The 13,784-nt window shown below is 66.7% G+C and overlaps 3 protein-coding genes across 6 annotated transcripts; 1 reads left to right on the forward strand and 2 right to left on the reverse strand.

The window, feature by feature from the left end:
• Nucleotides 1-4,729: 4,729 nt before the first annotated feature.
• METTL27 (methyltransferase like 27) lies at nucleotides 4,730-7,708 on the forward strand. 4 transcript variants are annotated; one of them, XR_012838379.1, is made up of 6 exons: nucleotides 4,734-4,862; nucleotides 4,947-5,075; nucleotides 5,159-5,294; nucleotides 5,367-5,459; nucleotides 6,204-7,143; nucleotides 7,229-7,708. XR_012838379.1 is itself a non-coding variant. In XM_075771502.1 (5 exons), exons 1-5 carry the CDS (start codon nucleotides 4,755-4,757, stop codon nucleotides 6,440-6,442), a joined length of 705 nt encoding a protein of 234 aa, XP_075627617.1. In that variant the 5' UTR covers nucleotides 4,730-4,754; the 3' UTR covers nucleotides 6,443-7,708. The 4 variants fall into 4 exon arrangements, 2 of the variants coding, with proteins under 2 accessions (XP_075627617.1, XP_075627618.1); XR_012838380.1 differs by having other exon boundaries at nucleotides 6,204-6,886; XM_075771502.1 differs by having other exon boundaries at nucleotides 4,730-4,862; nucleotides 6,204-7,708.
• A 404-nt stretch (nucleotides 7,709-8,112) lies between these two features.
• Nucleotides 8,113-8,962, reverse strand: LOC104635458 (claudin-4-like). The gene has a single exon (XM_010302280.2). The coding sequence runs from the start codon at nucleotides 8,950-8,952 to the stop codon at nucleotides 8,308-8,310; it is 645 nt and encodes a 214-aa protein (XP_010300582.1). The 5' UTR covers nucleotides 8,953-8,962; the 3' UTR covers nucleotides 8,113-8,307.
• A 2,894-nt stretch (nucleotides 8,963-11,856) lies between these two features.
• Nucleotides 11,857-12,547, reverse strand: LOC104638674 (claudin-4). Its single transcript, XM_010306525.2, has one exon. The coding sequence runs from the start codon at nucleotides 12,545-12,547 to the stop codon at nucleotides 11,918-11,920; it is 630 nt and encodes a 209-aa protein (XP_010304827.2). The 3' UTR covers nucleotides 11,857-11,917.
• Nucleotides 12,548-13,784: the final 1,237 nt, after the last annotated feature.

Genomic DNA, 13,784 nt, shown 5'->3' on the forward strand with positions numbered 1-13,784 from the left:
CGGAGCTGTCCCAGCCCACGGCAGCACTGATGTGCAAAACCCCACCAGCCACCCCCATCCGTCCTGCTGCCTGCTGCCTCCTCGGCCACGAGGAGATGCACCCTCCTGCCTCTGCCTCTCCACGAGGGCTCTCAAGGTCCCACCTGGCTGGCATCCCACGGGGTTTTCCTGCCCTGCCCTGTTCATAGCCCAACTCTGCACCCTGCAGAGCACCCCACTTCAGCAGGGCAAGTCCTGCACCTTGTGGGGCTCAAGTGCCCCACAGGATGGCTGTCCTTGCTCCCCAGGCTCAGGATGTGCAGCAGAGAGGACCACAAGGGGCCCCTTCCCAGAGCCGTGCATGCCTTGGGGAGCCCTGGGGACATTCCCTGGCACTGGCATCCTCCCCGCACCACCAAGGAGGACCTGGAGTAGGGAGAGGGGTACAAAGATGCAGTCCATGGCCCTGACAGCCTTCAGTGACCACCACCATGAGTGTCACCAAAGTCCCCAGCTGGCCCCATTGAGCATCTGTCCCCCTGCCCAACCCTGGGGATCACATCCACCCCACAGCTGGACTGAGGGGCTGGAAAACACCCAGGTGCCAGGCTCTGAGCACCCATGAGTGTGCATATTTGGGACCAGAGAAGCACATGCAAACCCCTGCACAGCACAGAACCGCCCACGCAGCACACCCCAGCCCTTGCAGCACATCGTTCCTGCCCATTTGTCATGTCTAAAGGCTGCATGGGGAAGCTGGACTCTCAGCTGCTGCTAAAGGCAGCATCGTGCTGCTCTGCAGGGGTCTTTTGGCCATCATGGTACCCAGGACCTGTAGGACCCTTGTCCCAAGGGGCTGTGTGGGTGAGAGCACCTCAGGGGCAGGGTGATGCACCAGGCTGTGGTGCTGGGGTGGGGGAAGCAGAGGGAAGGCACCTCAGAGGGCTGGCAAACTATGAGCTGAAGGGGTCTGATTGCTCCATAAACTCAGGGGATGGATGTGGGTGCCAAGGCAGCCCTGGCAGGGGAGCGACTGGGCTCAGGCTGGTGCACCAGCGACTCCTCTGAGCTCCCAGCAGCCGATGCCAGCAGGAGCCGCTCGGAGCCGGAGCTGGACATGCACAGGGTGCGAACAGGGATGCTCACTGCAGCCTCCAGCCCATGTCCCATCCCTCACTCCATGGGCACAGCCGTTGTACTGTGGATGGCCTGGGACACAGGGGCACGTGTCCGGTGGATATCATCTCAAACCACCTGGATGTGTCAGGGTGCCCACAAAAGCACAAGCCTCGTGCACGTGCCTCCCTCCGTGCTCTTGCTGGGAGCCATCTGTCCATCGCTAGTTGATGCCACTGGGCTCATGCACAGCTACATGGGCAACCCAGCAAGTCTCTGGGGCACATAAGGTCATGGGACCTGGCATCCTGCAGCTCCACCCTGAAGAAGAGGCTTAGGCACTTCCCACCAGCACCAGTTTGTCCAGGGGACAGCATTAGTCCCACTTGAGGGCCAAGGGCATTCCAGGAATGCCCTGCACAAGCCCTGGGAAACACAAGCCCACCTGCCTGTTGTACCAACTGCCACCGCACACTTTCCCAGGAGTCTGGGACTAGCTTGGATGTGGGACCTGCAGGCAGGTTAGGAGGCAGACGACATTGCTGGAGCTGGCAGAGCCCAACCTGCAGATCCTGGCCCCGCAGAGGATCCAAACCCAGCCCAGACGTGGTCTTTCCCATTGCCTGTCCCAGCTCAGTGGCAGGTTCAAGGGTGAGGGACCCCACCTAAGCTGCCCTTCCACCCTGCACCATCTCTTGGTGAGAGAGGGCAGGCGAGGTCATGCCAGAGGTCTGTGGGCTCAGGGTGGCCAGCCAAGCCCCTGCCCCGCGGACGTGCATCCCCCCAGCCTCCCCGTTGAGGAGTGATGGGGACACCCCACCACAGCGGCTGCACAGAGCTGGCCCAGTCCAGGGTCCCCATGCGCCCCATGCAGCCAGCACAGCCAGACGCCCTGTCCCCAGGCAGGGGACGAGGACAGCACCCCAAGAAACTGCACCGCGGCAGCAGGACGGCACACGCCCAAGCGGGAGCCCTCCAGCTCCGGGCCACGTGCTGGGACAAAGTCCAGCCTCAGCATCGGCGCTGGCCAAGTGGAAGCTCCAACCTGCCTCAACCTGCTGCCGCCCCTCGGCGGGGGTCCCCACTGTCCCATCCTGCATCCTCGGGGGACAGCCTGAGTCCTCTGACATTGGCACCGGGTCCGGTCCAAACCCTGGCCAGCCAGCGCTGGGTCCGAGCCAGCCCAAAGCCGCCGTGACACGGGGAAAAGCTGTTTGCACAGCTGCGCGTGGCGTGGCGAAGCGAGCCAGCCCCGGGAAGGCGATGTTTGGAAAATTGGGGACTGGATCCGTGTGGGTCGAGGCTCGGGAAAGGCACAACCCAGCTGCAGCCCGGAGGGGCTGAGCGAGGGCGGCAGAGCCAGGGGCAGGGGGATGCTGGCAGCATACCCTGCCTCTGGGTTATCTTCTGAATGAAGGTCAGGCTTTAATTAGCGGTGGAAACCGTGTTGGGAGTGTGAAAGCCGCTGTCAGAGGCCCGGCCACAAAGTTGGCGGGTGGTCACCCCGGTGCTGGGGAAGGAGGTGCAGAGCTGGGGGGGGTGGGGGGCAGGACAGGACCTGTGCCAGCAGCTGCAGAGGGGACCAAGTGCCCGTGTGCGGTGGCAGGAGCTGTGGCAGGGCTGCAGCCCCCCCCCCCCCCCCCGACCCCACACAGGAGCCGTCCGTGTGTCCTTGGCGTGGGTGGGAAGAGCCCCGCTCTCGTGGGGTCTCGCCGCCCGTCCCGGTCCCACGCGTCCCCGTCGTGTGTCCCCCCCCCCCCCCGCCACCCTCTGGGGGATGCTCCCGGGATGTCACCGGGGGTGACACCGCGCTGCTGCTCGCCGGGGGCCAGCACGGCGGCCGGGGCTGAGCCCGCCGGAGGTGCCGGGGGTCCCGCGGGCGCGGGGCAGTGCCACGGCGGCGGGGGCCGAGCGCGGGCGGAGGGCTCCCTCTCGAGGGCCCCGGCCAGCACTGCCCGGCCCAGGGGCAGAGCCACCCCCCACGCGTGACCGTGGGCAGGTCCCCACGGGGCTCCCGGGCCCGGAGCAGGTGGATGGAGGCGAAGCGGCCACCACCGGGATAGCGGCCAGGAGGATGCGGGGACGGCGGAGGAGCATCATCCAGCTGCCTGGGGGGATGAGCAGAGCGGGAGGTGATGAGAGCCACCAGCGCAGCCTCGGGGCAGCCACCAGCTCCTTCAGGGTACCCTCATTTTCTTTCTGTCATTAATTAGAGGCTTGATTTATCTGCTTTGCTCCTGGAATAAGCCAGAAGCCAAATGATGGGTCACACAAGCCAGAGCTTGTCCCACGTCCTCCACTACGAACACCAAAGGTGTTGTCTAGCAGAAGACAAGAGTCACTCCCAATGCAGCGGAGACTCACTGAGCAACGAGCGTGCAACCTCCCATGGAGGGCACCTCCAGTTGGGGTCCTACCTACCCAAGAGCTAACGAACGTCTCGTGTTAATCAGCTTGATATGGTACATTACAAATGCTGGGCACCTGGATCAAGGGAGAAGGCATCTTACCACCTCCTTGTGTTGGCACTTGGTGACATTTCTTGTCCTGCTTCCTGTGAGCAAAACCCAAACTCGATATAGCCAAAATGTTTTTCCTCCTTCACAGCCACACTCCTGTCCTCTGTCCCCAAGCTCTGCCTGCTGCTACACACCTCATCCCTGGGCAAGGGGCAGCGCGGAATGACCACCCCATGGGAATGGTTGGGCAGCTGGACATGGGTGGACGCGTCAGGACATGAAGGACCTGCCCCAGTGGTGGGTGCCCTCTTCCCTGGGGGCTGGGAGAGCTGCTCAGCGTGAGGATGTCACCTTCACATGTGGTGGGACAGGACGGGTTCAGATGGTGACAGAGGAGCGTGGTCACCACTCCCTCACCACTGGGTGGTGGGTCCCAGCGGCAGAAGAAGATGCAGATGCAGGATGGCGGTGACAGCGCAGCGTCAGGGGCTGGGACAGGGACAGGTGGCAGGGCAGGAGGTGACCTGTGCAGGGAGCAGAGCCGCCGTGCGTGGGTGACACGGGGGAGCCAGAAGGCAGTGCCTGGCCCGTGCAAGGGACAGGGCAGGAGATCTTCTTCAGCAGCAGGGTGGGATGGGGCCTGGAGACACTGCAGGGAGAGAGCGGTGGCCCCAGGGCACTTGGTACCTGCTCTCGCAGGGCACTTGGTGTCACCATCCCCGGGGCACTTGGTGTCAACCTCGCCAAGGGCACCCAGTGCCACCATCCCCAGGGCACTGAATGTCATCCCCCAGGGCACCCGGTGCCACCATCCCCAGGGCACTTGGTCACCCCCCCTCAGGGCACCCGGTCACCCCTTGGGGCACTGGGTGTCACCCCCCGAAGACACTGGGTGCCAACCCCAAGGACAGACACCCGGTCACCCCCCGCGCACTCGGACACCCCTCCGGTTGGGGCACTTGGTCCCATCCGGCCCACTTGGTCCTTCCCTGCCTCTCTCTTCCCCCCCCCCCCCCGGCGCACTTGGTCGCGCCCGACTCGCCGCTAACGTGGTGGCGCAGATCCGGGGGCCAATGGGACGCTGGGGGGCGTATCCGGGGCGGGTGTGCGAGGCCAATAGAACGCGGGGGGCGTATCCGTGGACGGGGGGCGGAGCCAATGGGGCGCGGGGGGCGTGGCCGGGGCGCGGGGCTGGCGGGGATGCGGCTGCGGGCGGGGGTGCGGGAGCGGGTGGCGGCGGTGCACGGCGGCGGGGCGCTGCCCGAGCGCCTGCGGCTGTACGACGGCTGGGCTGCCCGCTACGAGCAGGTACCGGGCCGGGGGGGGGGCCGGGGCCGGGGCCGTTCCGCTCCGCTCCGCTCCCCGGCGCCGCTGACCGCCGTGTCTCCGCAGGATGTGGCGGCGCTGGAGTACCGGGCACCGCACCTGGCCGCCGCTTCGCTCGCCTTCGCCTTCCCCGGGCCGCCCGCCGGGGCGAGGCTGCTCGATGTGGCCTGTGGCACCGGGCTCGTAGCGCGGGAGGTACCGGGCGGGCCGGGGGGGGGGGGGGGGTGGCGGGGAGCGGCGGGGAACCCTCGGTGCCGTCGGTCCGTCTGTCCCCGCAGCTTCACCGCCGCGGCTTCCGCCTCCTGCACGGCGTGGATGGCAGCGCCGGGATGCTGGAGCGGGCGCGGAGCACCGGCCTCTACCGGCAGCTGCAGCGGTGCGTCTTGGGCCGGGAGCCCCTGCCCGCGCCCGCAGGTAACGGGCCGGCACCGGGGGCGGGGGCTGCCCCGGAGGGTCCCCCCGGTGATGCCACGCGTGTCCCCGCAGAGCACTACGACGCCGTGACGGTGGTGGGGGCGCTGGGTGAGGGGCAGGTGCCGATCGCTGCCGTGTCCGAGCTGCTCCGTGTCACCCGGCCAGGTGAGGGGTGTCCCCGGCTCTCCCCTCCCCACCGGCACCCCCGGACGGCGACACCGGGTCCCGGCGGAGGGGGGTCCCCGGCTGGGCGCTGGCACGGCCGGGACGTGGCTTTGTCCCCGCTGCCAGGTACAGGCAGGGACGTGCAGTGGCACCCGTGTCCCTGGCCCTGCCTGCCCGCTGCCTGCTGCACGACAGCCTGTGCGTAGGTGTGATCCCCTGCCCGTTCCCTGCCCGCTGGCCTGCCCGTCCCCTGCCCGTTCCCTGCCCGCTGGTGTCCTGGCCTGCCCGTCCCCTGCCCATTCCCTGCCCGCTGGTGTCCTGGCCTGCCCATTCCCTGCCCATTCCCTGCCCGCTGGCCTCCTGGCCTGCCCGTTCCCTGCCCGTCCCTGCCCGCTGGCCTCCTGGCCTGCCCGTTCCCTGCCCGTCCCTGCCCGCTGGCCTCCTGGCCTGCCCGTTCCCTGCCCGTCCCTGCCCGCTGGCCTCCTGGCCTGCCCGTTCCCTGCCCGTCCCTGCCCGCTGGCCTCCTGGCCTGCCCGTTCCCTGCCCGTCCCTGCCCGCTGGCCTCCTGGCCTGCCCGTTCCCTGCCCGTCCCTGCCCGCTGGCCTCCTGGCCTGCCCGTCCCTGCCCGCTGGCCTGCTGGGTGATGCCCAGGAGGGTCTCCCTGCCTCCCCTCCGCCGTTCTGAGGGATGCCATCCCCAGCGGGGGACACCCGGCATCGGCGTCACCGTCCCCTCTCCCGGCAGGAGGTTTCCTCTGCCTGACGACAAGGAGCAACCCCTCCAACCTTCGGTACAAGGCGGAGCTGGAGGCAGCGCTGGAGAGGCTGGAGAGGCAGGGAGCCTGGCAGAAGGTCCTGGCCCAGGAGGTGGAGCGCTGGGAGAGGGCCACCTCCGAGGAGGAGAGCACCCAGGGCACCGGCTACATCTCCGGGGTGGTCTACATCTATCGGAAATGCCCTGTGCCCCCCCTGGAGCAGGGCTGAGAGATGATGTGGCACTGGGGGCGGGGGGGGGGTGAGCACTTGGCCCCTGATAAAGCCCAGCCCAGCGACCCTCTCCCAGAGCAGGGCAGCTGCTGGGGGGTGACAAGGTTTGTGGGGAGCAATCAGAGCCAAAACATCCCTGGTCCCTTCCCTGGCTCCTTCCCCCCCTGAGATCTGGGCCCTGGGGACATTGTCTGCTCATCAGTGTGGGGAGGGTCTCCCAGTTTCACCAGGATCTCCTGGGCACCACCATTAGCTGTGACATTCTGGGACGATGCCCAACACCTCAGTCCTCGCCATGGCATCTCACAGACCTACCTGGCTCTTCATAGCCATCTCCTGTCCGGGATGTCTTCTCCCCACCATGCCCACCTCCCAGCCCTCAGTCAAAATCTGGATCCTTCATCTTCCTCATCCCATGGTCTTTACCTGCCTCCATTGGAGGTGGGTCCCCATTGCCATGTCCTGTGTTCCCCTCCTCGTCCTCCCCAGGAGCCCTCCCACATGGCCATGGTCAAAATCTAGATCCAGCTTCATCTTCCCCACCCCAGAGCTTCATGGTCTTTACCTGGGGACCACTGGAGGTGGGTCCCCATCACCATGTCCTGCAGTCTGCCATCCTCATCCTCCCCAGGAGCTAACCCAGTGCACCCTGAGGTGCAGGAGACCTCCGTGTCCCAACCGGGAGCAGCTGTGCCCAGGTGACACCCAGCCAGAGAAGCTTTCTGAGCACTACATCAGCCTTTCATCCCACAACAGCTGCCTAAGTCTCTCATTTTCCTACAGCTTTGCAGTTAATGGTCTGGCTGGGAAATGAGGCTGGAAGAGACTTGAGGAGCCGCCCAGCATCACCTGCCCGGCCTGTTCCCCAGGCCCCTCGCTGTGCTGCCTCCACTCTTCCTCCTCCGCTGCTCCCTTGGGAAATTTTTTACCCAAATCTCGTGCTGGACTATTTCCTTTTTCCCTTTTCTCTCCCCACAGACCTGTTCCCACTTGTCCCGTTCCCACCACCCTGGGGAGCAGGTTACTTCCTTCCCCTCGGGAGCCCTTCCCAGCTGGGTATCCCACTTCTCCCACACTCACCCTCCCTGTGGCTCTCGTCACTCCTCCGCATTGCCCCCCAGCTCTTGGGGTCCCTGTGCCCATCGTGGGGAGCTGCCCTGCTCCCCTCTCCACTGTTTGTCCCCAGCACTGTCCCCTGGGCAGTGGGGGGTCGTGGCTGTCCCCGTCCCTGCACTTGGCTGTTGAATAAACCGCGCTGCCTGCGCTGCCTGCGCTGCCTGCCTGCCTGCCACGTGTTGTTCCCGGAGCAGTGGGGCTGTGGACCCTCTGGGGTGGGCAGGGAAGGGCGGCCAGGAGCTGGGGAGGGGGGATTCGGCTTTTCTCTGGGGTCCCCTCCCAGTCCCTGGGGGCTCAAAGGACAGAGTTCTGGGAGCCTCGTACCCCCCTGTGCCCCTCTCGGCTCTCAGCTCCCTCTCCCTGCCTCAGTGTCTCTACTGGGGGATACGCAGGGAGCGCGTTCGCTACTGCCGCATCCTCGTGGGGACACGGGGACGTGCCAGGCGCAGCCCCTGAGCTGGCAGCAGCCTGGCAGGGTGTGACACCCTTGGGACACATCGCCATCCTCCCCCCACCGCGCCGCTTCAAAAGGAGCCCAGGCAGCCTCGGTGGCACCGAGATGTTTATGGTCCGTCGCCAGCGCAGCCCCGGCGTGCCGGGGAAGGGCACGGGCAGGAGGACGGTGCCTGGGGTGCAGCCAGCGTGGGGACGGGTGGGAGGGGGCAGCGTGGGGTCGGGGGGGGGAGCATGGAAGCAGGATGGGGACAGTGGTGGTGTCCCTTGGGCTGGCATCCGGGCGTGGTGGGTCACACATAGTCCTTCATGGGGTAGCCCATTGGGCTGCAGGTTTTTACCGCTCTGTACTTCTTGGGGTAGGGGTCCTGCTGGGATGGGGGTCCCGAGCAGCACAATATGCCCCCGCCAAAAAGCTGGAGGGCACTGGAAGCCCAGCCGATGTAGAGGGCAGCCCCCAGCTCTCTCTTGAGGGCCTCGGGCACCATGGGGTTGTAGAAGTTGCTGACGATGCTGTTAGCAGACCAGGAGACAGGGATGAGCAGCATGATGCTGGCCAGAACGAAGATGGCACCCGCCACGACGGAGATCCTGGTCTTGGTGCTCTTGTCATCCACGCAGCGGGTGCAGTCTGCACCTGAGATGGCGGTGAGGAAGGCGAAGAAGGCCACGAAGATGGAGGTGACCACCAAGGCGCGAGCCGCTTGCAGGTCGGAGGTGAGCTCCAGCAGGGAGTCGTAGACCTTGCACTGCATCTGCCCCGTGCTTTCGTACACACAGTTCATCCACAGCCCTTCCCAGAAGACCTGGGCCACCACAATGTTGGAGCCGATGAAGGCTGTCACCTTCCACATGGGCAGCGCGCAGGTGAGGATGGAGCCCAGCCAGCCCAGCACGGCCAGCATCAGCCCACCCAGCTGCATCGTCATCGTCGCCATCGACAGCACCTGCAGGGACAGGGCACAGCCGTCACGGACACGGCCTGGAGCCGGGAGGGCTTTCTGAAGAGCGTGGCCTTCATGCTGGTTGCGTCCGTTCTCCATCTGGGTGGGAACGGCTGCAGACCAGCATGGGGACACGTGGGGCATGGGGCATTGCTGCAGGACGTCATGGGGACATGTGGGGCATTGCTGCAGGACACAGGGACACGTGGGGCATTGCTGCAGGACGTCATGGGGACATGTGGGGCATTGCTGCAGGACGTCATGGGGACATGTGGGGCATTGCTGCAGGACACGGGGACACGTGGGGCACCGAGCACCCAGACCCTGAGGAGGCCAAGGTGCAGGAGCTCCTGCGTGTCGTGTTTTTCCCCCCCAACGTCCCCCCGGCACAGGACACTCCTCTGCCATCGCCCCATCCCAGCTGGGTCACGCACATGGCGAGTGCCAGGGAGATGCCGGCTTTTGGGGCGCAGGCTGAGGGGCTCGCCGAGCCCATCCCGGCACACGCCAAAGCGCAGACTCCCTCCCCATGCACCCCACACTCCCCCCACATCCTGCCGTGGCAGCTGCCCCACAGCGCCCGCCCCACAGCGCCCGCCCCACAGCGCCCACCCCGTGCCCCGCTCCATCGCTGGTGCTTGAGCCTCCTTGGCCGCAGGCGTCGCGCCGGGAGGCACGGGCAGGCCAGGCAGCCCCTGCCCTCGCCGCAGTGCTGGCTGCTCCCCGTTCAAGGGCAGGTCTCGCCCTTGGCAGCCGTGCTGCAGAGCCCTTTGCACCCAGGGTTTCCCGTCTGGGGCGCTGGAAATGGGTCGGAGCTCAGCTCTGCCCCCGACACGGCTGTGTCCCCCGCTGTGTCCCCCGACTCAGCCCACATCGCTGCTCAGCCCCGCGTGGAGCAGAGCCCCCGTACTGCCACGGGGCACAGAGCACCCGTGGGTGCTCACACCCGTGCTTTGCGGCTGGGACCAGATGAGTTTTTATGAGCCCCGAGCAGCAGTGCGGTATCGGCTGTACCTGGCACACCCTGCGGCGCTCACAGGAGGTTTCGCTGTTGTTTCTCTGGTCCCGGTTTCGGTTTCTCTGGCCTTTCCCCCCAGTTGGCGTCCCCGCTCCTTCCCCAGCACCTCTCATCCCTTGGCATCCCAGTGGGTGCCCGGTGCTGGGGCTTTGCCAAAAATAAAGTCCCTGTCTCCCAGAGAAAGGGGAGGTTGGGGGGCCAGGACGATGGGAAGCCACCTTGGTCACCCTTCCTGGCCAGTGGGACCTGGGCCACCAGAGATCCCCGAAATGGGGTACATGGCTGCCCGCAGCAGGGGTGAGCAGTGGCCCCGTGGATCCCGGTGGGGACCCTCACTGGAGCATCATGCTCACATTTCCTCTGGACCACCGGCACCACAGGGCCACGGGAGCGTTTTCCACCGTTTTGGTTCCTAGCGAGGGGATGGGGGGAGCTGGGAGCCCCCAGACCCACATGAGACACCCAGAGCCAGGCAGCCACTGTCACCCATCGTCCCCCATGAGACACGAGGCAGAAGGGAAGGACGTTCCCAAGCCAGGGGAGCGCCGGCTGTGCTGTGGTGCAGCTTGCCATGCCTGAAGCGAGATAGGCAAAACAGCCGGCATTGCCCACGCCGGCCCCGGGGTGCTCCCAGCCAGGAATGCCGGGTGGCCCCAGGGCCAGCGCGCCCCAACCCGCCCTCGCCAGCGCCCATCACCTTCTTCCTGCTCAGGGAAGATTGCACCAGGACAGGCGTGGGGCAGCCCTGACGCTGCGTCCGGCACCATCAAGGCATCGTACCATGGAGGCACTTGTCGTCACACACACACCCCCACACACACACCCCCCGGGAGGAGAACGATGGGTGATGCTGGAGCAGGGTCAGGGGGTGGCTGGGATGGCGGGAGCATCCAGAGAGCAGATTCGGGGGATCTCAGGGGGATGGGGGTCCACGGCACAGGAGTACCGGGCTGTCCCACCACCGAGGCCAGTGCTGGAGAGGGTAAAGAAAATGAAGCACAGCGGGGGCTGAGCAGCTGCCATTTAATGTGGGAAGGCTGCGATGCGGAGACGGACGGCGGCACAGCCGGGGAGGGGGAGCACTGTGAGCCACCCCCTCCCACCCCCAGCCCGGGCACCCCACTCGAGGGATGCCGAGGGGGGGGCCATGGGGCTGGGCACATCCCCACGGGACAGGGTCGGGTCCTGGGAGTCGCCCCCCCCCTCCGTGTGGGTGCACAGCCCCACTCTGCTCCCGCCTCCCCGACCGGTTCTCCCTGCCCGGCCGCTGCCTTCCCACTCCCGGGATAATGATGCCCCCGCCCCGGGGAGCCGCCGCGAGAAATCTCACGTCTGTGCAGCCGCTCCAAGCCTCGAAAGTAGGTCAAAGTCAAAATTTAGGGTACAGGCAGACGAGAGCCCCCACCGCCCCTTGAGAGCCTGCCGGGGTTTGCAGAGCCGCCGCGTCCCCATGGCTGTGTGGGACAGGTCTGCTGTCCCCCCCCCCCGGCACCACCGCCCGCCCCGAGGGTCACGTCCCGGGGGGCTGTGCCCGGCGAGAGCCCTGTGCCACCCGCGGGACCCGCATCACCGTGCGGCGCACCCCGATACCGGGAGCCGGGAGATGCTCGAGGGGGGTCAGGGGGTGTCTCAGAGGAGATGCCACGGCTGGGTGCTCCGGGGGGGGGGGCGGAGCGGGACCCCCGCCGGGGGGGGGCAGCCAGGACAGGATCTTCCCTGTCTCAACCGAGATTAAAGAACCAGCTTCAATGCCCCGGCGAACAAAGGCGGCTCTGTCTGCCCTCCCTCGCACCGCCCCGGCACCCGGCCCTCCCTGCCCCGGCTCCCTGCCGGCCCCCAGCCCAGCTGGGGCGGGGGGGGGGGTGTCAGCAGGCCAGGGGCACCCCAGGAGGTCCCGGCTCCCCAGAGCGGATGGGGGGGTCCAGGCAGGCGCAGCGGCTCCTAGACGTAGTTGCTGGCTGGCAGCGAGCGAGCGGCCGTGAACTTGGCGGAGTAGGGCTTCTCGCCCCGGGGGGGGCAGGTGCAGCAGAGGATCCCCCCCCCCAGCAGCAGGAGCGCAGAGGCTGCCCAGCCCACATAGAGGGATGAGCCCAGGTCCCGCTTCTGGGAGTCGGTGACCAGCGGGTTGTAGAAGTCCCGGATGATGGTGTTGGCCGACCAGGAGACGGGGATGAGGATGAGGATGCCGGCGATGATGAAGATGATGCCAGAGAGGATCATGACCTTGGCTTTGGCGGTGTCATCCTCCACGCAGTTGGTGCACTTGCCGCCAGCGACGGCGAGCAGGGTGCCCAGGATGGCCAAGACGATGGCCACCACCACCATGGCGCGGGCGGCTTGCAGGTCCTGCGGCAGGGCCAGCATGGAGTCGTAGACCCTGCACTGCATCTGCCCCGTGCTCTGCACCACGCAGTTCATCCACAGCCCTTCCCAGATGATCTGCGCCACCACGATGTTGTTGCCGACGAAGGCCGTCTCACGCCACATGGGCAACGCGCAGCAGAGGATGGAGGCCAACCAGCCGATGACGGAGAGGGCAATGCCCAGCACCTGCAGCCCCATGGAGGCCATCGCTCACTGCCGGCACCCCGGTCCTCCTCCCGCAGCGCAGTGACAGCTGCTGGGACCATGGCAGGCATTATATGCCTTCGCCAAGGGAGGAGCACGCCGCAGCCGCCGTCCTGCTGCCGGCACCGGATGGAGGGGTAAAACCAGTTTCCCGGGATTCCGCCGCTTGCATTTCTCCCCGCAGCAATGACACTTAATATCCCGGCTGCTCCCATGGAGGAGGATGCAAGGGACTGGGATGAGGCCACCCAAGCACGGGAGCGTGTCCCACTGCTGCCCGTGGGCAGGTTGGAGATGCCAAGGGCAGCTGCTGGGGCTCAGCCTGCGATGCTGAAGAGGAAGAGTTGGCGTCCAGGCATCGCGATGTCTCTTCCATCGCTGTCAGCACCTCCTGCTCCATCGCCCGGATGGGGTCCCTCCATGTTTTTGTGCCTCAGTTTCCCCCCAGCTTGTGGGGCAGCTGCTCTGGCAGCAGTCCAGGCTCCGGCCCCACGCGGAGGGACGCAGCACGCTGTCCCTGCCCCGCTGCTCGGCTCCGTGCCCAGCGGGACACAAGCGGCTCTTGTTTGTTCCCTGGCGTCCGTCCGTACCAGCGCTTCCCAGCCCTCCATCAGCCCTCGGGCGGGAGGTGTCACCGCCCAGACCCACAAACCGGTTGGAGCAGCTGCCGGCTCCCCATGGAGGAGAGACGGTGCTGCCTGGGGCGAGGGGGGGGGCAGACCCCAAAACCCACCCCACCTCGTGCTCCTCCGCCGAGCCAGCATTCACATTGCAGCCCTCGGTTGCAGGCCTGCTGGCGTCCCGCTGCTGGTGCTGCCTGTGCTGCCTGCGCTGCCAGCCAGACTTCGTTGGGGGCCGTGGGGGCAGAGGGGGTCTCGAGGTGTCCCGCTGGGGACCGGGGTGCCAGGCACAAGCAGGGCAGCGGGGCCGGCAGGGCCACGTGGTGCTGGCAGCACTTCGGCACAACCAGCCGTACCCACTGGCCAGGCTGTGCCGATACCAGTGCCGATGCCAATACCAGTGCCGATGCCGATACTGATGCCGATACTGATGCTGGCACTTTGGGCGCTGCCTGACCTCTCCTCCTGTGATCCACGAGCCCACGCACACACACGTCCCCTCCCCGCTCCCTCCAAAGTCCCTCCAGCATCCGCGCAGGCACAGCACGAGGCCAGACGGACCGCAAGGACGGACAGATGGACATTGCACCGTTCCCCTACCCCGGCTTAATCCTGGGCCT

Source organism: Balearica regulorum, chromosome 19 (genome assembly GCF_011004875.1).
Source record: "Balearica regulorum gibbericeps isolate bBalReg1 chromosome 19, bBalReg1.pri, whole genome shotgun sequence".
In the NCBI taxonomy this organism is placed as follows: Eukaryota; Metazoa; Chordata; class Aves; order Gruiformes; family Gruidae; genus Balearica; species Balearica regulorum.